The sequence below is a fragment of the Myodes glareolus genome, chromosome 9, assembly GCF_982192425.1.
Source record: "Myodes glareolus chromosome 9, mMyoGla1.1, whole genome shotgun sequence".
NCBI lineage: Eukaryota > Metazoa > Chordata > Mammalia > Rodentia > Cricetidae > Myodes > Myodes glareolus.
The window spans coordinates 43,514,664-43,540,887 of record NC_142034.1 but is presented as its reverse complement, the minus strand read 5'-3'; the positions used below and the strand labels follow the sequence as shown (position 1 = coordinate 43,540,887).

At 50.5% G+C, this 26,224-nt stretch overlaps 1 protein-coding gene and 1 long non-coding RNA gene across 2 annotated transcripts; one reads left to right on the top strand and one right to left on the bottom strand.

Annotated features, from left to right (window-relative positions):
* Nucleotides 1-6,005: 6,005 nt before the first annotated feature.
* LOC146893176 (uncharacterized) lies at nt 6,006-25,847 on the top strand. Its single transcript, XM_087910231.1, has 4 exons — nt 6,006-8,766; nt 22,906-23,124; nt 23,777-23,908; nt 24,155-25,847. The coding sequence occupies exon 1, from the start codon at nt 6,062-6,064 to the stop codon at nt 6,683-6,685; it is 624 nt and encodes a 207-aa protein (XP_087766357.1). The 5' UTR covers nt 6,006-6,061; the 3' UTR covers nt 6,686-8,766; nt 22,906-23,124; nt 23,777-23,908; nt 24,155-25,847.
* On the bottom strand, nt 16,312-21,821 carry LOC148120878 (uncharacterized). The gene is made up of 2 exons (XR_015738794.1): nt 21,727-21,821; nt 16,312-17,953 (listed from the first exon to the last, which is right to left on the bottom strand). It is a non-coding gene; the product is annotated as an uncharacterized LOC148120878 (long non-coding RNA).
* Nucleotides 25,848-26,224: the final 377 nt, after the last annotated feature.

The following is a 26,224-nucleotide window of genomic DNA, read 5'->3' as shown; positions in this document are numbered from 1 at the left end:
TGCTAGCTTCTCTCTTTGAAACTATGCTAACCGGTAGCTATTTTTCATTGTTGTTTGTTTTGGTTTTGTTTTGGAGACAGTGATGTAGCTCTAACTAGCCTGGAACTCCCTGTGTAGACCAGGCTGGCCTCAGACTATATGCCACCTCTGCCTCCCAAGTGCTGGGATTATAGACATGGGTTACTTTGCCTGAACCAAACTTTTTAACTGTAACTCTTAGCATTGAGCATACCACTCCAGTTTCACCAACAGAACGCCAGCTCTTCATTTCAATCCCAGACTTCTGTTAATGTGGCTTCTCCCTCCTCCTTCCTTCCCGTTCCTTCCCAACTAAAAGCTTATTTCATCTCCTGTTCCTTCCTCTGCCCCTCCCTTTCATTCCTCCCCAACTAAAAGCATTCCCTCGGTCTTGTTGCTTAGTTGACTATGGGATGAACTGAGGCTATTAGATATTTAGCATAAGGTCCTAGTGAGTGAAAAAGAAACACTTGGCTTTGGAAGCTGTCAATGTCATCATGAAATTGTTACTAAACCCAAAATGGCTTTGTTTCTGACAATGCCATAGACAGACAGCCTAGACATCAGGGATAGGGTGGGGGAAAGTCCTACACTCTCCAGTGTAGCTTTTACTCCTGTCCCTCCCTCTGGATTCCTGGTGAGAAGGCACTCCTAGACTGTACCAAGCTTTTCTGCAGTAACTGCAACAGAGAATTCTGACCCCACAGGGGTGGGGATGAGACAAATCAAAGAGGTACAAGGTCCAGAAAAGATCAACATACCGTTACTGGGGAAGCATGCACCTCCCCAAAGGTCAGAGGCAGGGGTCAAGCGTGGATCCCAGACCAAGGTCTGTGAGGTCAGAGGAGAGCTAAAGCAAGACAGATTCTCAGTTAGGAAGAGAATTTACCCTGTAAGCTAGCTGTGTCCAGACTGGTTCGGGAAGCTTAGCAGGCCAGGGCAGAACAGCTGTGCTGAGTTTAAGGCATGACCTCCATGAACCCCTGACAGTCTCCGGGTTGCCTCTCCCTCAGCTGCTAAATTCTAAAGCTGATAAATGCTTCCCAAGGCCAGGAATGGGACTCAGTTGGTAGAGTCCTTGCATACAGCAAGCGCAAAGCCCTAGATTTGATCCCTAGCACGCCATAAACCCAGCATGATGTTGTAGGCCTGTAATTACAACCCTGGGGAAGTGAAGGAAGGAAGAAAAGAAGGATGGATGGAAGGAAGGAAGGAAGGAAGGAAGGAAGGAAGGAAGGAAGGAAGGAAGGAAGGAAAGAACGAAGGAAGGAAGGAGGGAGGGAAGGAAGGAAGGAGGGAAGGAAGGAGGGAAGGAAGATCCCAAGTTCAGGGTCATCCTTAACTACCTAGGAAGTTTGAGATCAGCCTGGGCTACTCTGTTAAAGTAGAAAAGGAAGAGGTCTTTTCCAAATGCCTTGTGGCCTGAGATTCTTAGTTCTCACCTTAGAGCTAGGGCCAAGCAAGGGACCTCAAGCAACCACAACCTCTTAATGACTGCCCTCTGTAGCAGTCGGTCTAACCATTGTAAGCCCATGGTAAGAACTATTTGACACCCCCACGCCCCACACCAATCCAGTCAAAATCCTCCATGATGGCAGGACTAGAGCTGCAAGCCCTACTCTCCCTCCCTCCACAGTCCCCTGATCCAGTCAGTCCTTCCTCTGATATACCCAGGGTCTGAAACAAACCACACAGTGTTAGTTCTGCAGCTTGACAGCCACAATGCAGCCACTGATAGTTTGTTTGTGGGCAACTTAATCTCCAGGAGATTTTAAGCAATACAATATACGGCTAGCCCTCTTTCTTCCTGTGAGAGAATACTATTTGACTAAAAGGCAGAATTTTGCAACTGTATCTTTTATGCCTCCTGCTGTGAGTTTTAATCCAGTAGCCTACCCCAGAGAGACAGTCTCAAATCTTTTATTGTACAAAGAAATACAGGTTTCCAAACTATCCAAATCAGGTGAGTGTGTTAATGAGCTCTAAGGGGTCCCTGGCTGTTCAGAGACTTTTAGCAGATGTTGACATAGCCTCTCCCATATATCCCCTCTGGGTCACCACCACATAAACACAAGTAGCCATTTTCTCTGCTCAGGCCTCCCTCTAGCTTGCCTCTCATGCCCGTGCCTTCTCCCAAGTGCTAGTCGGCTTCCTTTGCATCTGTTGGCCTACCTTATTTTATTTTACTTATTTTTGGTTTCTCGAGACGGGATTTCTCTGTGTAACAGTCCTGGCTGTCCTGGAACTCTTTTTGTAGACCAGGCTGGCCTCCGACTCATAGAGACTCACCTGCCTCTGCCTCGGGAGTGCTGGATTAAAGAAGTGCACCTCCATGGTCTGGCTCATTTGCCTTCTTTAAAATAGATGTATTGTTCAAGTTCCTGCCAATTAGTGGGATTTTCCCCCCAATCCTTCCAGTGCCCAGCTGCAGGCGTGTCACCACGCTTATCTTCACCCTGTCCTTAGAAACTCAGATACGATGATCCAGGGTTTGCATCAGCGGGCAGAGGTACTTTTCTTCCCCCTTCCCACAGTTCCCACAAACTCCAGGACAAAGATAGTTTTGGATAAAGATATAAATACTTATTCTCTATCGGTGTTTATAGTACCATACTCTGAAGGTCCAAGCCCATCGTTGGGGACAAAAGCTAACCTAAATCCACCAGCCAACTGGGCCGTTTCAAAGCCTCAGGATTGACAAGAGAAGTGATTTGTTTCAGGCTACCCAAAGTCTTTTGTGGTTTATTTTTCAAATCAGAGACTCATGTATTCCAGGCTAGCCTTCAATCTGAGGATGACCTAGAACTCAGGACCCTCCTATTCGCACCTCTCAAGTGCTGGAATTATAGGCATATAGCGGCATCACCTGGTTTTATGTGAGGTTGGGGATCAATCCCAGAGCTTTGGACATGTTTGACAAGCACTCTACTACCTGGGTTTTGCCTCCAGTTCCCAGATTTAGCCCTCTGCAGGAGAAGCAGGAGACTTCTCAGAAAAGCTCTTGATACAGCTCTGGCATCCATGTCTTTGCTAGTTGTGGGCCAAGCAGGCGCTGGACTTGTCTGATAGACACCTCTGCTCAATGGGAAATCCAGGTAGTTACCAAAATCACCAGAATCAGTCACATTAGCCAAGGAAGAGACACAGACACGCTGGCGGAGGTTGCATTTCCCAGAGGTCCAGAAAGGTAGGAAGCAGGCGTGGACAGAGGTAAAGACCATCCCCCATAGATGGTTAGATGTGGACTTTGGACCAGGTGGCATGGATAGAGGATCATTTCGTGGATAGTTGCATATCCTTCCTAAAAGGTAATAGGTCACAGTGACCTACAAACCATATACACAATACTCACTCACACACACACACACACACACACACACACACACACAAAGACACACACAAAGGGTGAGGGTAATAAAGACAAGAATCAAACCAGGCCTGGTGGCACAATCTCATAGTCCCAATTACTCAGCAAGCTAAAGCAGAAAGATCAAATGTTCAAGGCTGCCTGGGCCACAGAAAAATATTCAAGGCCAAATCTATGCAATTTACTAAGACCCCATCTCAAAAAAATTTTTAAAAAAACCTGTTTTAAGGGACAAAGATATAGCTCACGACTAGGGTACTTGTCTGCCATGATACCCTCGGTTCCATTCCCTGTACCATTAAAACAAAACGAAACCTGTCTTAAATGGCAAGAGCAAAAAAGAGACTTGTAGAACTCTAGCCAAAGGCTTGGCCTTCCAAGGATTCCAGAATCTCCCAAACACCTACTCTGCTCATAGAACGTTATTCAGAGACTCCCAGGTCAGCAGCAATACTGTGTGGACGAGGTCACCAATGATCCTTCCCTTCCTGCCGCTGGATCTAATCAAGCTGGGGAAAGTCACAGAGGAAAATGTTTCTCAACCTGCCAGTGAGGAAACAGGCCCACCGCGAGGAAATTACACCGTAGAAGTCTACGTGGGCAGTGGGGAATTGAAACACTTCCACGCGTTGATTAAAAAAAAAAAAATCCCGAGTGAGCTTTCCTGCTGTGAAGAGTATTCCTGGCTTTGGGGGTTTCTCCCTCATACAACTATCTGGGCCAGCAGATGAGCAGATGAGAATCGAAGCAAATTGCTAAATATGGAGTGTGTGTGGCGGGGAGAGCCTCATGCTGTCCTTGGTCACAGGTTCTTTGTAGCTCTTTGTTCTCTCTGGACACCAGGTGATACCAATCCTTAAAACAATTAGATTTCAAAACTGTTTACTGCTGTTTTAGTTACCTAACACCATCTCTCATGTGACCATCTGCTGGTGGGAGGTGCAGGGGGCAGCTGGAGCCCTTGCAAAGCTGGAACCGGTAGACTGTGATCTTGGGGGAGTCCCTACCTTGTCTGGGTCCCTTTCTGTCCCTAGAGACAGGACCAGTCACACCGCCTGTGAGATGTGTGATGAGTTTCTGTGCTCAGCTTTCCTATAGGGTCACCTTAAGAAGTAACGGACCTGCCTTGTCCGTTTATTGACTGGCTGGCGGTGGAGAGGAGGTGCCTGCAACGTAATGAGAAGACCAGAGCCCGGGTAACTGCCTTTCTCTCGTGTGCTGTGGTCTTGCATCCTGCCGGTGGCTACCCCAAATTTGCAGAATCTCCTTTCTTGTTTAGCTTTGATTCCATTGATGGGATTAGGCGTCCTCCCACAGCCATGTCCTTTGATGTGGTCAGGGGGTAGCAAGGGGATTTCAGGCCCAAGTTGCAAATCTTAATCTCTGGAGGGCTTCTCCGGAATCAGTGCTTGGGTAAACCCATTACATCCCTGCCCTTTCATCCCGCCAGAACACTGGCTTCTCTAGGCTCCCGAGTCTCACAGATCCCGGTAGGGTTTGTCAGAGAGCAATAATACAAGGGAGGAGAACGCAGGTGCCTCCACCTCAGGCAGCATAGGCAGCCATGCCAGGGTATCCTCCTTTCTGCCCCTCTCATCCAGGCTCCGAAATAATGGGGATTACAGAAGCCTGAAGCCTGAGCCCTTCCCATTTAGGACACGGTGCCTTCTGCCGTCCAGCCCTTCCAGAGCTGTTGTCCTTTGGGTACTGTCCCTGAGCATTTGTCTGTTCTAACCGGGAATAGGGAGATCAGGAATCTCGGTGCCAGATGCAGAGAAAACGCTCAGCCCCGCCGCAAGATTTAAAGCGTGCTTTGGGTAGTAGAGCCAATATCCAGAGCAGAAGTATCACGATATTAAAGTTAAATGACTCCAAGCCTCCACCTGAAGATGTTAGGGAACTCAATCTCGGTGGTTATTTGGCTTCTTCTCTATGACCCCTGGAATCAATCCTCGGCCGATTTGTTTTGACAGAAGCCTACAGATGGTCCACACGGGGCCCGGATAATGAACGCACTCGCGCGAGGGCAGAGAGGGAGGAGACAGGGAAACAGGTAACCTATCTGTATCGCAGCTTCTCTGTCTCACCCTTAAAGGAACTCAGCTTTTGAAGAGGTTCTCTCCCCGGGAAGTACGCCGGGTACTTTAAATGAATCATCTCCTGGGTTTGCCACGAAGCCTCTCAAAGGCTGTCCCTGCCTAGGTTGCGGGTGAGGAGGCTGAGGCCCACTGCAGGGCGCTGCACCGCGGCGGGGGCGCGGCCCGAGAGCATGGCGGCCGGCAGGGGGCTCCCGGCGCCGGTCTTCGCGGGAGGAAGCGCCGGCAGCGGATCGGACCGGCCAGAGGAAGAAAAGGGAAAATTACTGGGGCTCGGGGGGTGGGTAAGGGCTGTGTGACTGGGTGGAAGGCACTCGAGACTGTCGAGTCGGGCATCTAGCGTCCAGATCCTCAGTCCGGGGCGACTCTGGAGGGGTACTTCCCCACCCCACTTCCCGCAGGGTCTCCCGCCTGGGCTGCTAACCGGAGCAGGCGGTCTCGGCCGGGGGCGGTGCCGGCGAGGGGCGGGCGGAGGGCGGGCTGGGGCGGAGCGCGGTCCGCTGGGCTCGAGGAGGTTGTGCTGGGCGGACGCTGGTCTTGTAGGTCCTCTGGGAGCCACGAAGCGCGTTGCCTTCCTGATATGTCACCAGCACGTGGAGCCAGGTCGTGCCGAGAGAGCAAACGAGAGAAACCCCGCAACTTTCGAGGGGCCCTGCTGCAGCGCACACGTCCTCCCTTGTGCGGCGGGGGACCCGCGGCGGTCCCCAGGTCCGGGAGCAGGTCTAGAGAGGCCGCGGATTCTCGGCCAGGAGCGCGCCGAGCTACGGGAACATGGGGTGCGCGGGCCGGGCTGCGGCCGCCGTGCGGGAAGAAGTGGCTTGGGTTCCGAGGCGCCGCGGTTCGGTCCCACTTCGCCGGGTTGGGCACAGGTAACCGGGCGGTGCGCCCTTGGGCCTCGCGGGCACGGCGTGCGGGCGCTGGGAAGTTTCTCAGCGTGCAGCCGTCGCGCTCGGGTGGATACGGGGCCGGGGGCGCACATCTCCCGCGTCCCCAGCACTGTTTTTCGGCCTGCGTGCACTGCGCGTCGTGTAACCCTTCGAGGGCTGGTTTTGGAACCCATCGGCCGAGGCCGGGCGGGGCAGATGGCTTCTTTGCGGAACGGTCCTCGAGCCTCCGCGGTGCCAAGAACGAGCGGCGGGACTCAGCCCTGGACAGTCCATCAGGGGCGCACGGCACCCCGAACTCCAAGGCGGACGGGAACTGAGAGCTGGGTCTTTGCGGGCAAGATGAGGGTGTCAGTTCAACTGGCCTACAAAGTCCCAGTCCTCGGTCCCCAGGACCGGCATTTTCTCCACGTTCCTCGCCGCCTGAGGCCGGCCCCTTCTTGGCCCTCGTGCGCTCCGGCTGGGCCTCTAACTCGCATGTCCACCAGAGTGGAAGGACTGGGAAGGCGCGCGCCGCGGGTTGTCTGTGCGGTTCGGGGGAATCTGTGCTTCGGCAGAGAAAGAGCGACGCACTTGAAAGTGTGAGTCGGCAATCTCCTGGCAAGAGTGGGACCTTGCTGGGGTGACTTGGGGTCGGGGGAGAAAGGGCTTTTTTTTTTCTTCTTCTTGGATAAACCTGCCTTGCTGTATGGCGCCAACCTTGAGCTTGGGAGTGGGGAAGATAGAGCCTGATTTCTAGACTTGCTCCTAGGGCAGCAGCCTGGATGTTGAACCTCTCTGCCTCCCCAATCTTCGTCTTCAATGCTGGCTCTGTGGACACATCTCTTTAAGTCTTTCACCCACTTTCATGTAACCCAATACCGACCACCATCAAGTTTTATGCTGGAAAAAAAGCCCCTTCTCCCTTAAGCTCTGTTGCCTGTACAACTTTGCTTATCTCCCCAACACGCACACGCACGCGCGCACGTACACACACACAGGCACACGCACGCACACACACGAAAAGCCCTGAAATCATGGATTCCTGAACTTGGCCCCTTTTGTCTTTATGTAATTGTGTGGCTGTCTGGGCAGCTTTGAAAAAACATTTAGGAGCATTCGCTTGGGAGACTTGAACTCTGTATGAAGGGCAAGCTGATCAAATGGGGCACCTCTGGCCCCCTTCTTCTGACATTGAAAAATTAGAGAGGTTTCTAGAAGCTTGGGGGCTAGAGAAGGAAGAAATCAGGTTGGCCCACCTCTTGGGCAGTTGTACCAAGACCATATAAGAGATATTACCCCCCCACACACACACAGGCTCCTCACGCTTGTGGGCTACGTGCAAAATTGCCGCTGTACAAATCCTACCCGGGCTGTTGTCCCTGTCCCTTGGTGGCACGTAGCAGTAGGAGCAGAAGAGGGAGTCAGGTGTGGAGAGAAGTCTGGATTGGGCCGGTGAACTCCAGCAGAGATCATAGCCTGAGCTTTGTCCATGTAAGCTTTGTCCCCCGGGCTCTAGCTGGTGGAATGTGCTGGTGCCCGAAATATGGATGAAAAGAGTTTCTTTGACTGTGGTGTAGATTTCCCAGCTTCTTGGCAAATTTCGTTTGAGACAAAATTGTTTAGGGAGTGGAATTGGTGGCCACTTCAACTGGAGGCCTTGTTCCTAATTAAGAAAAATGCCCTCTTTGGGGGTGCTGAATCAGGGGGGGACAAAGTTATCCTGCTGCACGGTTGCCTCTCCCAGCTCCGCCCCCCCCCCATAGGCATCGAAAAGTAAGTGAAGTGGAAATCTCCATAGTATTTTGTGGTCATAAACCGTGGAAGTGAGCTGGAGCCCTGGGATGCAGGAAAGCTTGCCCAGCTGGCTGCTTGGCACCCACCTTGGAGGGGACAGACTTCGGAATGTAGGACATAAGTCATTGGAAGTCAGTAGCCTGCCAGCATCGGTGGCCTCCAGTTCCTCATCAGCCTGTCGCTGGCCAGGTGTTAGGGATTTTTTTCGGTAATGGTGTGGTCCTTCATTTCTTTGGAGGAAGTGAATGATTGATTTTCCGGGGGCGGGGGTAGTTACTTTACAAAAAAAAAAGATTGACTGGACTAAGTGCTAGGCAGGGCTAGCCTGCCCTCCAGCAGCCGATTTCTGCTTTGGTTTAAACAGATGCATTTAGCAAAAGCAAGTGTTTTAGTTGAAGGCTTTGCGATTCTGTTGCATCTCCTGGCAGACACCTCCCTCCTGGCCCCAACACCACACCCGTTTTCATCCTTGGAGGATGGGTACCTCAAGGATTCTCAAGAGGAAGTGACTGGATGGCCAGGCTTATTTGTGCTAGAACCTTCTTCAGGAAGCGGCTAAATGCAAGGTGGAAAGCTGCTGCGAGGATTTTAGCCAGACTCCCAGGGAGACCCGTGCTGGACTCAGGTACTGCTTGCTGGGAGGAAACTTCATTCCCTCAACTCTTAAGTAAATTGCAACCCTGTGAATAATTAACCTCGCCCTTCTAGGTTTTTTTTTTTAAAATAAAATCCCAACTTATTAAAGATTAAAGATCAGTTTTTGCCTAGCAGGATAGGAATGATAAAAGCTATATTGGGAGAAGCTGGTCCCCTGGTCTCTACCATCAAGTCTCCTGGTAACTTTGAAAGCTTTTATTTTTTTATTATTTTGTGTGTATGGGTGTTTTGTCTGCATGTCTGTCTGTGCATCACATGCATGCCTGGTGTCCGAGAAGACCAGAAGAGGGTGTGACTGGAGTTACATAGGGTTGGGACTGGCTTTGTGGGTGCTCGGAAGGAGCGGCCAGTGCTCATAGCTCTTCTGCTTTATCTCCAGCCCTGGAAGTTCAGTATTTCGAAATACTCGGAGTGTTTCATTGTTGCCTTCTCTGCTGGCCTCGGGAGTTCTTCCTGGGCTTTCTTCACCGCCTCTTTGTCCAAAGTTAAGCGGTCTGAATGCACCAAGATAGTGACATTCTTCCCTCACTCCTGCACCCCCTTTATCTAGCAACTGCTTGGCCCTTACTACTTCCTGGGCTTGATTCTCCTCCCAGGCTGCTCTGCTTTCCCCTGGAAGGCTAGGAAATATTTGGCTAGTTTCAGGACTTTCAAACAAAAGCTTCTAATCTGTGATAAGTCCTGAAGGAGAGTTGAAGCAGGAGGGAGGGATCATTTCAGTGTCCAAAGGCCACCAAGGCACATGGTACACCTGGGTGTATTAGGTCTCCAGTTCTGATCCCTCTGTAGGCAGGATGGCTTTGGCTACATGACTTGACTGTACTCCAATTTCTCCTTTGTGAATCAAGGGTTATGAGTCTTACTTTGGGAGGGTGTGGTGAGGCTTATATTTTAAAATGTGTACAGTGGTTGGCACAACCTGGCTGCTCTCCCATGATTAATTCGTGTACGTATACACACACACACACACACATACACATAAAAACACATGTTATGAGGTCGGGCATGTTCATGGTGGTGTGGCCATATGCCCCACTTGTATTTTGAATCTCCCTGTTTATATCTGTTAGTTGAGAAGGGTGCAGTGTGGCTGAGACCTTCGGCTCTTGAGTCTGGCAGGTTCTTGTAGTGGCTGTTGTTTGCTGACACATGTGGCCTTGGGGAAGTTACTTGGTGTACTTAGGGAAGTACACCAGGAACAGTGACTTCTTAATCAAAATCTGGGAGCCCTTCCCCTGCCTCAGAATCGGTTCTTTACTTTTTAGAAAAATTTGGCATATTTTATTTGTGTGTATATATGTATATGTCACACACACACACACACACACACACACACACACACACACACACACACACAAAGTCTTCTACCATGTGAGTCCCAGGATTCAAAATCAGATCATCAGGCTTGGCAGCGGGGACTTTACTCTTCCCAGCTCCCCTGTTGCTATTTAGTGGCTGCCCTCTATGTGCTGAGGACTGGGCCATCTGTGAGAAAGCCGGCCTCTCCCTCCCCGCTCACACTGGCTTCCCTGCCAGCCCCGAGAACAGATGAGGGTAAGCGTGGCGGGAAGGGCCTCTCTCAGGGTCTCACAGCTGGCCCTTGTGGCACAGCAGCCAATTCCCTGGCCTTCTGGGTGTAGCTCCCAGGTTGGGAGCCAGCAGCAAACCTGAGCCTATAGCAAGGAGGTGGGAGGTCTGAATTAGCCAGCATAGACTTCAAAGGAACCCCAGTTTATAGATGTGGTCACTTTGCACTGTGCTGGGCAGCTTGAAGACTCCTCTATCTCTGACCCCAGAACAATTTATGAAAAGTCCCAGGAAAGACATCTCAGTTTCTCTGGTGACTCCGGATTGGCTTGCTCACTGGCAAGTACAGCATACTCTAAAGGGGGGTAAAACGGGGAAAATCAGAACTTCCTGAGACTATACTTCCTTATGGAACAGTAAGGCTTTTATTTAGAATTTAGAATTTCTAAGGCATTAACCATTCTCTTTGGTGCTTCAGTCTCTAGCTGGCCCTGCACAGGACAGGCAGATGACTTCTCACCCACTGTGGGTGTGCCCTCCCTCCTTTTGGCATGCTCTGGGCAACTGGGGAATTTGGAAATCACTCTGCAGCCGGCCGCCTGGGTTGGCTGCCCAGGAGGACTGAGGAGACGAAGGTGCCCGGTGGAACCAGCTGTCCTGTGATTTCAGCATTGCCACCCTGGGGCCTGAAAGTGCCTGCCCTGCCCAGTGGGAAAGGACTGAGTACACTGAGCTCCCTTGTGAGCTCAGCCTTCCCGAGTGGCCTGGCTGGGAGGTGCAGATGCCAGGGGTGGATATGATAGCCGGAGCGGTGTGGGAAGAATTTGGAGTGTGCAGCTTATGAAGTGTGGATCTCTCTAAGGGAGACTTGGCGGTGCAGGTTAACCCACTTCCTCTCACTGGATCTCTGCCCTGGGGAGTGGGGTTCAAGGGCAAGCACTGGCTTCTCTTTCCTAGAGGCTAAAATCAATCCCAGGCTTGCAAGCACACGCATAAGCAATAACCCTCCAGGGCTGGAAGATGGCTCAGTGGGTAAAAGCACTGCTGAGCGCACCTGACTTCTTTGAGTTTTGTTTCCTTGAACTCATGGTAGAAGGAGAGAACGGACTCCTGAATGTGTCCTCAGACCTCCACATGCGTGCTGTGGCATGAACACAGCTGCATCTTACACACGCACACACACGCACACATACACACACGCATGCACACACGCACACACACATGCACACACACCCCAATAATAATAATACATTTTAAAAAATAACCCTCTACCTTTTCCCTCCTGTCCCTCTGAAAACAAAGAAAGGGCATGGTGCCCATGTCCTGGTAGCATCTCGCTTTCCAGAAGGCTGTCGGAGAATGTGCCCTTCTCCTGAAGACAGGACGGGAGAGACAGTGCTGACTGACTTTAGATTTGGAAGCTTGGTCACTGTAGACACTGCTGGATTGGGCTGGTAATGCTTCCTAAGACACAGTTTCCTGACTCCATCCAAGCTTATTTGGGGGCACTATGAAAAAATGAACAGAAATGCCCGTGGGAAATGCCAGGCCCAAGGTGGAGGCTAGGACACATACTTTTCCCAACCGTTATCGGAGTTCCACCCTGGGCTAGTGGGGCCAGTGGATAAACTCCAGGGAGGTCAAGATAGGACAGCCTGAGACTGGCAAGCCTGCTTGCTGACTTGATTTCTGTAGAGAAAACTAGAAGAAAAGCCCTTGCCAGAGAGGCTTGTCTGAAACAGGGTGGGAGTGCAGACACGCCCGTTTTTCCAGAGGAGTCCTGTGATCACTATTGGAGCCTGTTGGAGGGGATGTCTGACCCCTTTCTACTGACCTTGCTGTCGCGGGCTTCAGTACATAGAGGCAGGAACAGACTTATGGGAAGCAAATGTATCTTTGCTTTTGGAAGGTTTTGTTTTTGTTTGAAGCAGGGTCTTACTGCTCTCTTGGAAGTTTGAGAGCAACAGATACGCGGAACTATGGACTTAAAGTATAAGCAGAGTTCAGCGCACATGGCCAGACCGCTTCCTATCTGGGAGAAGCCGTCACACCATTAGCTCCTACCTGGTTGGTGTGGAGGGGAAGCTCTCCCTCCTCAGAGCTCATGACACACTCACTCACCCTTGCACTCTCTTCCTGAATCTGGTGGCAGTTAATGCTCATCTTTGGCCAGGTCTGAGGACGTGCGTACGTGCCGTCACACTAACCTTGGCCAGATTCTGAGTGTTGAAACATCTGGCAAATGATCTCTTTCCACAATGCGTCTTTTCCGTAGAGACAGGCCTAGAGGAGGCAGAGCTGGGGTGCTAGGACAAGGGTCTGGAATCCTAACTTGGATGGGAGGGTGGGAGTGGGGCAGGGGTCAGCCTCTGAAAATAGAAGGAGCTAGAAAATCGGCCTCTTCTTGCCAGGTTCTGAGTGGGTGAGGGGGCTGCTGCCAGCCTCCCCTGACATTCTCCCTGTCTGTCCTCTTGGTGGATTTTGTTGTAATTAGACAAATTGTGACAAATACCCCCTTGCTCTCTGGGCCGTAGACTTGTGAGGAGCCCTGCCTGGAAACCCAGCCTCATTCACTTGGAGCCATAATTAGGCAAGAGAACAGTTCATGGGCCTCTGATTCAATAAAGGCTCTTTTATGATGTTGGTTTTTCCCAGAAAAATAATACCACTTTGCTCCATTTATTGCATTTGATGTGTAATCATATTAGAGGCAGGCAGCCCAGGGGACTGAAGTTACGTATGTGGAGTTTTTCCACTCAAGTCTGCGAGTGTCTCCAGAAAGAAAGAAAAAAGTGACGGAACATTGTTGACTTTCTTTGAGGATTTTCTCTCTTGTCATTCAAAAGACATTTTCTCCCTTCAGGGTGAGAGGTGACCAAGGAAACCCAGAAAGTGAAACTGATGTGCCTGGCCCCGGGCACTTCCACACTGTGGCTCTGGGTTGTCCTATGTTGCATATGACCCTCATGTTGCCCTCATAGGGTCCATATGTGCCCTCTGGGCAACACGTGTGTGACAGAGGGCCGGAGAAGGTGCCCTCGTCCTTTCTGTAATGCCCTAATGAATCTCCCTCCACCCGACCACTGAGCTGCCGGCACCACTGTAGCAGGTGGCTGGGGCAGCTAGCCTTGACTAAATATAACCTGGAGATCCCCAGCAGCGCTGGGTTTATCAGCAGGTGTGCCAGGCCCCCGCTGATACTAACAGGACATCTATCCCAGGTGCATGGTGTTTGGAGGGTATGCTCTCCTGTGTGCTGACCCCTGCCTCCACCTCCCTACTCCACCCCTCACCCCTGCCATCTCCTTTGCCATCTTGTCCCCAGAGCTGTTCTCGGGTTTCCCAATCAGGGAGTAAAATTACTCCCACAGATCTGCCCAGTGCCAGGGCGAGGGGGAAATCACCAATGGAATCAAGAGCTTCTTTCCCAATTTGGGGTTTAGAAATCTCAGGCGATGAGGAAATTGCTGGTGGTCATTCGTAGGAGTAGTCTTAAGAAAGAGGGCATGACATTTCAGAGTACTGAAACTGGGTTGCATTAAACAGAGAAGATTCATTTAATCCCAGAATGTCGGGTGAAGCCGCCCCCCACCCCCAGTCTCTTCAGACATCCTATAGTGGAGAGAGAGCTCTGCATTCCTAGGGGCCGGCTTGTCTGGGCAGTAAGGTCTGCTAGGGTAAATATTCTTAATTTGGGCTGTCACAATGGACAGCAGATGAAGGTGCTCGCTGCTAAGCCTGAGGACCTGAGTTCAGTCTCCAGGACCACACGGTGAAGGAGACAACCAACTCCTGCAATTTATTTTTTGTCCTACATATGCGCGCACGCATGTCGGACACACACACCACACACCACACACACTAAGTTTGAAAAAAAAAAGAATTCTTAATCTACTTTAAGATGATTTTTGAAAGTTTTACCTTAGGCTTTCTGGATGTTTTTACTTTTGGAAGAAGTCCTGTTACATTTTATATTTTTATTATGTTTTGTACCCCTCCCACCAAGGAGTATAATTAGAACCTCTGAAACCAGATTATCCAAATAGCACTTTTTTTTTTCTAATTAGCTTCCGGGAAGTTGTGATGAGATAAATCATTTTAGATTTCCAAATGGAACTTTGGCCAGAGGGAGGCTCTGAGGATGTACACAAGGGAAAACAAAAATGGGGTCTTTAAAGTCTGAGCTCTCACCCACTCACTGCTCCCAATAAACCCACTCTGCCATGCCTGCCCTCAGACAGCAGCAGTGACCGAAGGACAGTTGATTGTCCTGGTCCCCACAAACAGAGTAAGAGAAACTATTCATTCACGATTGCTCCCTAACTCGTTATAGTACTGACTGCGATTTTCTCCAGTTTTCAGCAGCGTTAGCTGGTCTTTGGACGGAAAAGATGTCTGGTGGTATGTAGTTGTTCAGTGTGTCGTTACTGAGTGTCTTGTTTGCTTTCTTGGGTCTACTTGCAGTGAAGGCTGTTGGGCCAGAGTCAAGAGCGCTGCCCAGCCAAGGCCAGGATCGTGAAGTCGAGACACACGGTGTCTGCACTTCCTAACTGTTGCTGCTGCAGGCCCATACTGTCTCCCAAATTCTGAACTCCACAGAACATTGAAAACCCCAAGTTGCAGCTTTTGTAACTAAATCTTTGGGAAAACTTGACCCATACCGACCTCAGACTAATAGTCTATATTTATCGTGGGTGTATGAATATTCGTAGGTCTCACTGCAGAGGTACTGGCACGTTTGATTACCGTTGCCGTCCCACTGAGGTATTGCGTAATGTGTAGCTTAGGCGCCACGTTCCATCTGAAAACCTGGAAGGTTCACAACCACATCTGGCCTGCTAGACTGGGGTAAGAGATCGTGGCTCTTACAGTAGTGTCCACTTAATTAAGGTGACAGCAGTGATGTGTCCAGAGCTGGGGCAGAGAGTCTGGCTTTCTAGGCTTCCTTTCTGGCTGTTGTAGGAGCCAGCCAGCCCACAGGCCGGCTGCCCCAATAACCGCACTTCTCCCAGCGTCGGTGGCTGGGCTCTGCTGCATGCCTCCTCCAGCTGCTTCGTCACAGGCCTTGAGAGCAGACTCAGCAGACTTTGCTTACGTGTCTTCTCTATTTAGTCCAGTGCTTGGTACGTGCGAGCAACTGTGGCTCAGGGAAGCAGAAGCTTTGTGTGTGTGTGTGTAAGTTCAAATTATAAATATTTGATGTCATGAGGGCCATCCGTGTCTCATAACTAAAAAAGTCTCTGCCTGAACACTAGTTCAACTTACGATTTCTGAACCTTACAAAACATGTGGGGATAACATATTTACTATGTGTCCATCTGTCTGTCTCTTCCAACTCAGGACATTATATATAGTAATGTAAGTAGGTATATATGGCCACTAAGCTGCCTCACTCTGCCCAGCCATAAGCATTTAGTAAAAATTTGCCTTTAGAAGTTTCTTTTTTAAAAAAGGATTTATCATATATATATATGTGTGTGTGTGTGTGTGTGTGTGTGTGTGTGTGTGTTAGATCCTGTATCTGTGCCATGTATGTACTTTGCACCCACAGAGGTCAGAAGAGCACATCGAATCCTCTGGAGCTGAAGTTCCAGTTTGTGAGCTGCCGTGTGGGTGGTAGGAACTAAACCTGGGTTCTCTAAGAGCAGCAAGTACTCTTAACTGCTGAGCCATCTCTCCAGCCCTATCCTTAGAATTTTGACCTTTTCCTGGGCTAACAACATGCAGTGTGATTCTCTGTCACAATGCTGGGAGGTGGCTGTGTGTTGCAGGTTCCAGCCAGCCCCATAATTTCAAAGAGGAAAGAGCCCATCCTCTGCAGTGTGTAGTTGCTAAGCGAGGACGCCCAGTCGGTTAGGGGTAGCACACACATTTCATCTTATGGTACCCCAGCTTCTGATAGGTGACTGACGTGATCCCATGAAAGTTGAGGAACAGATCTAGTCTGTTCTGTGACTGTGGCCTAACACCATAGAGAATGCATCAGTGAATGGGCACACTTACGTTTTAATAGTTTTTTGTTCTAGAAACAGATGGTTCAGTGGGTAAAGCATTTCTATGCCGTTTGAATCCTTAGGTAACCCATAGAGTTTTACATCTATCCGTAATGCACTCGCTGGTCTGAAAACATGAGTGACCTGCCCTGAGCTTGGGAGCAGATATGTGTACTTATATGGAAAGTACATTTGGCCCAGGTACAGCTGTGCTGAGGGGCACCTGATTCTGCACCCTCTGGGCTGTGTGCCCTATGGTGTTCCAGCCATCGACACAGGCCAGATAGCACTGCGGCTGGGGGAGCCGAGGAGGAGCCAAGGCTCTGAAAGTGAGCATTCTTAGCAAAAGAATTTCTGGCAGAGAGACTGGTTATTGTAAAGCCAGCAGCTCTGATAGATGGCTTTTAGATCTCCTGGCTTGTTCATCAGAGGCCAGAAAGGCCAAAAAAGCTTTTCACTGCAGCCCAGGATGAGATCCAGCAGGGACTCTGACCTGCCGGCCTGCTCCACAGCCTGCTGGCCTGGGACTGACTCATTAGGGTATTTGGAAGGGGGACCAAACCCTGCAGGCAGCTAGCCCCTAACCTGCAAAGCTGGCCTCTGTAGGGGCTGCCCTTGCCCCCGTGGCTTCTCTCTGTAGGACAGGTTCCCGTCAAGGCTCCTTGGGCCTGGCTTCCTCTCCCTGGACCACTTTCCAGCCAGGGTGGGGCGGCTACATAGCTTTCCTTCTACATTGCATTCCAGACAAGGGCTGATATCGAGTTGGCTTTTCTTTCCCTTCTATCATGGTTTTGTGGGTGACTGGCTATTTTAGGGATTCTGTTTGATGAGAACTAACCCCTCTTTCCAGCTTCCTGGTAAGCCTTGGTGGGTCATCAGCCTCAAAAGAAAGGCATGGGCCAACCTAGCCAAGAACGTGTGCCCAGCATGGGCCTGCAGAGTGAGGACTCTGGAAGGCTAGTGCCGCTGGGCTGGGTGACCAGGGTCTGGTAGTGGCAAAGCCAGGCCTAGAGGTATGACCCACAATCGCAGAGAGGTGTTCCCCTGACCACTGCCAGGGGTCAGATCCTGCCTCAGTTTTGAGTGCCTGCCCCAAAATGGTAAAGAGTCCCAAGAATTGTGGGGGAGACTGTTGTCAATGGGGGTTCCAGGCATGCTCATGAGATAGTGATGAAGGTGCTTCTGGGGACCGTTTTTCAGATGAGGTGGACCAGTGGTTAAAGCATAGCATTATAATGTGATGAGTAGCAAGGCAATGGAGCTGAAGATTCTAGCCTAGGAATGTGCTGAGGTCAAGAAAGGTCGCCCAGAAAAGGTGAGGCACAGAGCAGGGAGGATGGTGTTGATGGCTAGTCTTGACCCAACTATTTCGGTGAGTGCACCATTCTGAGCCCTTGACACAATGTCTTTTTTTGTGGCAGGGGTGGAGGGCATCTTAGACAAAGCACGGCGTGGCCATGTCCAGACATGTAGATGACTTGGATCCTAGTGCCTGGAAACCATTTGAGTTTTTGGTTTACTAATGGAGCATATTCTGTGTTATTGGTTGGAGCAGGAAGCGCTGGGCGGATGTTAGGTACAGTTAGGTAAGACAGGAGCGGGGCTTGCTTCTTTCTGTATGAGCAGGGAAGGAACCTGGAGCAGGGGGAAGAAGGTATATTGTCAGTGCTGGGGCATAGTAGGGCATGCCTGACCCCTAGCCCCAGTCTTCTTAGAGAGCATGAGTTCTCACAGTTCCGCCCAGCCCTTGGCAGAGTGGAGTGTACTGGTTGAGTCTGCCATCTCTTTGTCTACTTTGGTTCTTTCTAAACTCACATGGCCCTACAATGTAAAGTTTATTATTCTTATTGACATATAAAAAAAAACAGGCATAATACATTTGCAGTCACACATTGAGGACAGTGTGGCCTTGGGTCTCTGTATTCCTCAGGGATGCACTTTTCACCATTGTGGACCATAGTGTTCTGAGAGGAAAATGTCCTGTGTACTAGACAGAGCTCATGGACCCACAGAACTTGGCTGGATAAGGTAGACTCCCAGGGGCCTGTCAGCTGGATTCTAACCTTGCTGGGAACCAGGGTAGAATGACTGGCACCAGGAACCAAGTGTCCTGTTGTCGAATGGCATTCAGTAAAGACCAGGCTCTGTGGAGTGAGATCTGATTGGTCCTTCCAGGTTTACAGCCTGGTGCTGGGAATTAACCCTCTGCTGCCAGGTGGCTCACCTGGGCCTGAAACAGGAGAAACCATCCCATTAAAGAGTATCCTAAACAAGACCCTGATGCTGGAAGATTTTAAAATTCTATTCTACGATATGTATGTTGGGAAAGAGAGAGTGCACGTGTGCATGCACACGTGTGCACAGACACACACGCACGCGCTTGCGGAAGGCAGAAGTCAGTTTCCAGTAGTGTGGCCTCTCCTTCCACCATGGGTTCTGGGTCTTGAGTTTAGGTCACCAGGCTTGTGTTCCGCATGTGTTTACCTGTTGAGCCATCTCACTGGCCCTGGAAGGTGTTTTGTTTTTGGTTTTGTTTTTTTTTTTCCCCCATTTTCTACACAGAAGAGAAAATAGTTACTGGCTTTTTCTTTTTGCCACTTTCTGCCACCTTTTCAAAGCATGCAGTTCCCCCGCTGAGTCAGTTTGATGGTTTAAACCTAAAAACAAGGGGAACATTCCAGAAGTCTGTCTTCACCTACTGTTTTGGTCGAAAGGCATAGGGTAGATTCACCGTCATGCATGGGCCCTTCTGAAGCTCTGGACTATAAAAGGTAGGACAGGGTGCAACCGAGAAGCCAGAGGGCCAGCCCGCACCCCCATCTCCCCACATTCTCAAGTCATAACCACCTGTGTTACTCAGTCGTGGACAGCTGTGCCTGATGGTACGCCTTCACTGGCAGTCCTGAGTTCAGTGATAGAGACGTCGTCTCGTTCTCTTTCCAGATGTGTCTGCTTGCAGGTGTGCCTGCCGGTGGCCAGAAGGATCCTCGGGACTGGAGTTCCAGGTGTCTGTGGGACGTCTGACCTGTCACGTGGGTGCTGGGCTCTGAACGTCAGTCCTCATGATAGCACAGCGAGTGCTGCTCACCGCTGAGTCATTACCCAGTCGCTGGCTTGGGGGTTCCATTTTTATTTATTTTGGTTTTTGGGCACAGGGTCTCTCTGTGTAGCTTTGGAGTCTGTCCTGGAGCTCACTCTGTAGAGCAGGCTGGCCTCGAACTGGGATTAAAGTGCTAGGATTAAAGGCATGTGCCACCACCACCCAGCTAGTGGGTTCTACTTTAAAACAGGGTACCATGTAGTCCAGGTTGGTGTCCAGCTCACTATGTAGTTAAGGCTGACCTTGAACTCTTGCTGCACCTGCACCTCCTTGCCTGGCTTGTTGTCTTCGGGTTGTTTTTTAATGGAAGCGTCGTGGTGGTGAAAGTTCCTTTACCCTCTTTCCAGGGTGCCCCAGGCCAGAGGGCCATCAGAAAAGCAGGACAGACTGTTCTTCCACGGCACTGACTCCAGAGTTTCTGGGCTGGTTTTCTTCTCACCTGAATCAGGGCTGGCCTCAGAAGAGTCCTGTCCTGAATAGGCTAGAGGCCCCTCTCCCTGAGTCCTTTCGGATCTGCGTTGTCCCTTCTCCCCCACCCCCCGCCCCGTGAGAGTCACCTCCCTTAGTTCAAATCCATGGATCCCTGTGGCAAATTGTATCAGTTGGATTCTGGAGTGATTAACTGGGGACAGGGTTGGGTAAGGGACCGATATCTCTTCCGTTCCTCACCTGGGCCAGCTGGATGACCGACCACCTTACTTGGCGTGTGTTCAAGGACAGCAAGAAAAATGAGGGACTTTCAGGGGCAGCTGTGTTTTCTGACTCAGTCATAATGCCCCTAAAAATCCTTATTGTTCTTGCAGTGTGCATCAGGCAGCTGTGGGGGTCACCCACCCAGCCCTCACCCACCTGGCCTTCTAGGATGGAAGGAACTTCCTGTTATCTTGGAGTGTATCCCCAAATGAGGAGGAATGGGCACATGCTGGTTGTTGAAACAGTTAACGTGACTCACACATTAATTTACATACATGTTCACTTTTGGTAGGGGTGGGAGGGCTGGGGGCCATTCCTGGGTGTCCCTGTTTCATACGAGGTAATACATAATAATTTACATACATGTTCACTTTTTTGGGGGGTGGGAGGGATGGGGGCCATTCCTGGGTGTCCCTGTTTCGTACGAGGTAAAGGTTGTTGGGGAAAGGGGTAGTTGTCTTACAGGATCCCCCCTTCCCTTTTCTGAGAAGTGGGGCAGGTACCTGGGCAGGAACTTGATTTTTTTTTTTTTTTAAGGCCTTGAGTGAAGAGAGTCTGAGAGCCGGTGACTGTGTTGATCTGGGCATTTCCCCTCTGCTCTGATCCCAAAACTTGCTTTTTCTTAGGTGGACGTTCTCTATTCCTGTTACAGCAGCGGCCACCTACCTCCATGTTCAGCTGGTGCCTCCACCTTTTCCAACCCGATCCTACATATATTTTGACTTGGGGGCCTATGGGTGTGAGATGGGGGCTACAAAGCAGCATGCGTGCCTTTTAATCCAGTCATTCCTTCATTTTTTTTTTTTTTTGAAACAGGATTTCATGTAGCTAAGATTGGCCTTGAACTCTGATCCTTCTGCCTCCACCTCCCAAGTACTAAGATTGTAGATGTTCAAGCTCCGACTCTGGGCCTTTCCAACAGGAGCCGTTTTGTGACGTGTTCCTCTTCCCTACCACTAGCATGCCACAGAGATGTCACCAAGACTCAAAGCAATAGTCTTGTGTGTTGTGTGCCTGCTGAGGCTGGACTGGTGGCTTGTCCTCAGATGGACAGGTGAATGAGAAATAAGCATCACGGGGCCTGCCACAGTGAGTCACCCCAGATCTCAAGGACCTCAGGTCAGCAAGGGAGAGGCGTCTTCAGGATGTCTTCAGGTCCCCAGGAGCCAGCTTGGAAGCATTCATCATCGACAAGATGGTATTGGTGTTTGGCTTGGCTTATGCTGGCCACCATGACTATGCCGCCAGCCCTGGGTCTATGAGCTTTGTGCCCCCAGCTCTGCTAGAGACTGCTGGTGTCTCACCGGGTAAAGGTTAGACAGGATTTACTCCTGCTGGTGGAAGGTGAGTGAGGCTTTGGTGCACTGAGACTCTCACATGGGACGGACAAGGGCGACCGCTGTTCCGTCAGCTCTAACAGCTTTGCTGGCTCCTAACTTCAGTCTCCACCTCCCCTGGAACCTCTTTGCTCATCTGGTCCCTGCCCCAGACCTCTTGTTCCTTCCCATGGTCCCCATTCTTTACCACAGTGTTTGCCACAGTACAGGGCTGGGGAGTTGGCTCAGTCAGTAAAGTGCTTGTCATGTCCAGATGTTCCATTCTGGACATCACTCACCTGTGCTCTCAGGTGGCAAGGCAGAGACGGCTCTGTGGGACTGGCCACCCACCCAGTTCAGCCGAATCTAGGTTCAGTGAGAGACCCCGTCTAAGAGTAAGGTACAGAGCGATTATTGAGGAAGGCACCTTGAGGTGGACCTCTGACCTCCACGCACATGAACACAAACATACAAGACTGGGCCTCACTGTGTAGACCAGGCTGGCCTCCAACTCAGAGGTCCCACCTGCCCCTCCCTCTCAAGTGCTTTCAAATACCGTAGAGTATTTGAAAATATGAGAATTGCTCTCGAATGCTGTCGAGCGCGCATCAAACGAGGCTCATAAATGCCCATACCTGGATTGTCTGTTGTGAGCCATGCCTGCACACTTTCCTTCTGGCCTTACCCAATTAACGGAATGAGGACTTTTATTTGTGGGGGAGGGGCACGTGCCAAGGGGCACACATGGGGGGAAAGGACTACCAGGGATCAAACTTAGACTGTCAGGTTTGTTGGCAAGGGCCTTTACTTGCTGAGCCATCTTGCTGGCACCTTTTGAAAATGTATTACTGTGTTCTTTTACCTTCTATGGGTTCCTGGGAATGAACTCAGGTTTGTCAGCCTTACAGGGCAAGCACCTTTACCCACTGAGCCAGAGGGGGACTTTTTAATGGGAGCCAGTCCTCTCACCCAGTGAGCCACGGGGCTGTGCCCCCTGGAAGCCTGGATTTCTTCCTTTTTTTCCCCCAAGAAGGATATGGATATTTCTGGCCAGGAACTCAGAGATCTTGCAGTCTCCCTGAGGGGAGCCTGAGGGGAGGCAGCTCTGGCAGGCTGGACTGGCAGCTCTGGCAGGCTTTTTGACCCTTGAATCACTTAAGGCAGTGGTTCTCAACCTTCCTCATGCTGTAACCCTTTAAATACAACTCTCCATGTTGTGATGACCCCCAACCTAAAATCATTTCGTTGCTACTTCATAACTGTATAATTGTAATGTAAATATGCAGGGTATCTGATATGTGACCCCTAAAGGGGTTGCGACCCCCAGGTTGAGAACTGCTGACTTAAGGAGTGTGAAAGGCCGTGGCTGGGTGTGTCTACTGACACTAGATCAGAGTTGGAGGGATCAAGAGGAGCCTGTGGGTGGGCGCCTTGACTTGCTTTTGACTTTTTCTTACCTGCCTTTGTGTTTTGTTTAGCAGCCGGGAGGAACCACCAGGTCACAGGCCCACCAGAGGCGATGGAAGACGTTCCCTCCAACTCGGCCTGGAAGAACCCCTTGGAGGGTGGAACCATTTGCCTCTGGCCAGCGAAGGTGATCAGGGAATTTACTGAGGGCACAGCAAGGAAATGGCAGAGCCAGGATTCACATCTGCAGTTCTGACTCCAAGATCAGCGACATTTCTGTAATACTCATGGTGAGATTCGTTATTAGCATATAAGAAACCTAGTACATCTTTAATATGCATGTGTGTGTACCATGTGCATGCTGGTGCCCACAGAGGCCAGAGGAGATGGTCAAGTCCCTGGGAACTAGAGTTATAGGTGATTATAAGCTGCCCAGCATGGGTGCTGGGAACTGAACACTTCTCCAGCCCCCTAGTGTAATACCGAATAGCAACTTCTTGACCATACTGTCCATAAGTAGGTGGGAGCGGGTGTCTCACCCACGGGAGGGTAGGCCACTTCCATGACTTCCAGATGGCGAGTGTCCACTAGCCTGGATCCTCAGTTGTTATTTGGTCTGTCATGCTACCACCAATCCAAGCTCTAGATAGGGCACAGTTGGGTCCCTTTGACAGGCAGGAACAGTCTTCTGCTGGCCGGATGACAATGGTAAGACCTTTGCCTGCCACTTCTCTGCTTAGGGACAACCAGGAAGGAACATAGTCATGCCTGGGGCTTGTGCAGAGGGAAAGCCCCTCTGCAGGGGTGTCATGGTCTTTGGCAGACTGTCCCTCCTTCCCTTCCAGAAGCACAGCCTGAGGACTAGCTGAGTTGGCCGGCGGTACAATGAGCTGACCATGGCGCATTGTTAGCTCCAGGAAGTGGTTAACTGTTTTCCAACAGGTCTGCAGAGCCGGACAGCCAGCCTGCCTTGGAATTGGCGGATGGGAGTCGAGAACACTGCTTTCCTGGAGCCCCTGGGCTCTGGGCCAGGCCCTCAGGCTTCCTTTGGAAGGGGGACCCCCCCCCCCACAAGTGAGTGAGCAAGCCATTCTTGCCCAGCTTGGCACAGGCCCTCTCCCCTCCTCAGTCTGCCTCATGCCCTTCTCTCCACCCAACCCTCTGCTGCAGAGTGCAGGTCCTGGGGTCTGAAGGGCAGCCTTGGGAAAGCTTGTGTCCTGTCTGGGTTTGCCGCCTATTTAATAGATATAGGAGTGCTCTGTATTCCGTCTGTTTTGTGTACAGATCTGACTCGGTTGCTGCCTGTCTTTTCCCTTCCAGGAGGACACTTGAGCCAGGAATGCTGGTCCCTTGAGGGTAGTTACACTGCTGGACACTGAAGCGACATTTGGGTCTTCTCATGGTGGATGATGTCTTATACTGTTGATTCTGCAAGATGATCTTTCCTGACAGTTTCTTCTCTCGCCTCTGACCCCGGCTGAACCCAGGGCTGGTGGCCCTGGATTGAGCTGCAGTCCTTGTCTCTGCCCTGTGTTCCCTGAGCTTTGGGTCACTGAAGCCCAGAATATAAGGAGGTATCCTTCCCATTGGAGGTTCAAGTTCAGACTCCCGCAGCTGCAGGGCTCTTCCTTAGGCCCCTGGCTTCTGCACAGCTTCCCCCATGCCCTGCCAGGTGTCTTGGGAACAGGCACCCAGCAGCTTTCTGGTTTGCCTAAGTGCTGGAGAAGCAACACTACCCTGTCACCCCGATTTTTTAGAATTTATTTATTTTTTTTAGTCCTGGAGTTTGAACTATGGGATTTAGACATTCTAGACAAGTATTCTACCACTGAGCTATATGTGCCCAGCCCTTTTTTGATTTGAGACCGAATCTTAGGTCGTCCAGCCTGGGCTTGAACTCAGTCCTTTTGCCTGTATCTCCAGAGCGCTGGCACTATAGTTGTGTACCACCATGCCCACCTGGCTTTCCTGTTTTGATTCCTGTGTCAGGAAAGCAACCCTGGCTGGAGGTAGGGTCCATTCCTGATTACTTGGCCATGGTAGAACTGTCTAGACATAGGAATGGGTAATAGCATGATAGAGGGATGGACAGCTGTCAGTTTTTCATGGACCTTGTTTCTATTGGTATATTGTTCCTTCAGAGGTCACGCTTTACTCTGTATCATCAGGGTTCAGGTAGGGCCAGCTCCCCCCACCCCCTGGCTCTAGAGGTCGGCATGTGTTCCAGGCCTGGGTAGAGACTGCAGAGCTGTCCCCCCTCCTGACCCGCATCATGGGACTTCAGCTGTATCTTTTCATAGGAGTTGTTAAGATGTCAGTTTGGAATTGCTGGTGGCCAACTTATGCAACTGAGTATGAAGCCAACAAAAAAGAAAGAAAACACAGGTTATGCCGTGTGGACTTGTTCCTTGCTACCCTGGATAAGCCCCTGGATCAAGCCATGCCTGAAGCCAACATTTGGACTAACCTGATTATATGAACCTATGGATTTTTTTTCTTCCAAAACAAACCCATCTTGGGTTTGTGTTACAGAAAGCTTCCTAGTTCAGGCAATGGTTTCCTCCCTTCCTTCCTCTCAGAACAGCATCGTTGAGATGTTCTTTCTTTACGTGCAGCAGAATTCACCGGCTATAAGTGTGCCATTCCTAGTCTTTGCAGGAACACACACCTTTGTAATTGTCACCATCAGACTGAAGTATTGCTTACCTGCCCTGGAAGGCTCTGTTGATCCATCTCCTTCATGGTCAGTCCTCCAGCCTTGCCCACCGCTGGACCTGTTTTTCTAGTGATTCTTGTCTTTTCTGGATCATTCCATGGTGTATATCATGTGTCTAGTTTCTCTTAGTGTGTTTCCATGGTTCATTCCTCCATGCGCATCAGGGTCCATCCACTCCGTTGTAGGCCAGGTGGCATCATGCCCTGTGGGTACACTACCATTTGTTTATCCATCTGGCATACAAAGACCGTCTTCAGATTTTGGTTGATATGAATAAAGCCATTTTGCATCTTCAAATATCATATCTTGGGTATATGTTTGCATGTGGACAGCAGGTTCACTCTCCAGTTGAGGATGGGTTTGTGACGGTCTAAAGACTTTGTCCAAGGCCACATAACTGTCAAAGGGAACCTAGGGAGTGGGGTGTCATACAGTTGAAGGGCTAAGTGCTGAGTGTGCATAAAGGGGTTCAGGACCAGATGGGGAAGCAGCCCACAGTCTCCTGGTACCCAACCACATGGCTGTCAGGAGGAACTGCCAGATGAGCTGTAGCCCCAATCTTACCTGTCACTGGGCAGCTTAGTGCAATTTATATTCTCACGTAAATCCCAGGTCCTGGGGATGAGAGATGAACTCTGATTGGACGCATATCCAGAGCCAGAATCACCTCCCCA

Excerpts from the sequence above, each read along its gene's own strand:
- LOC146893176 (XM_087910231.1), top strand. The coding sequence starts at position 6,062 with ATGTCACCAGCACGTGGAGCCAGGTCGTGCCGAGAGAGCAAACGAGAG.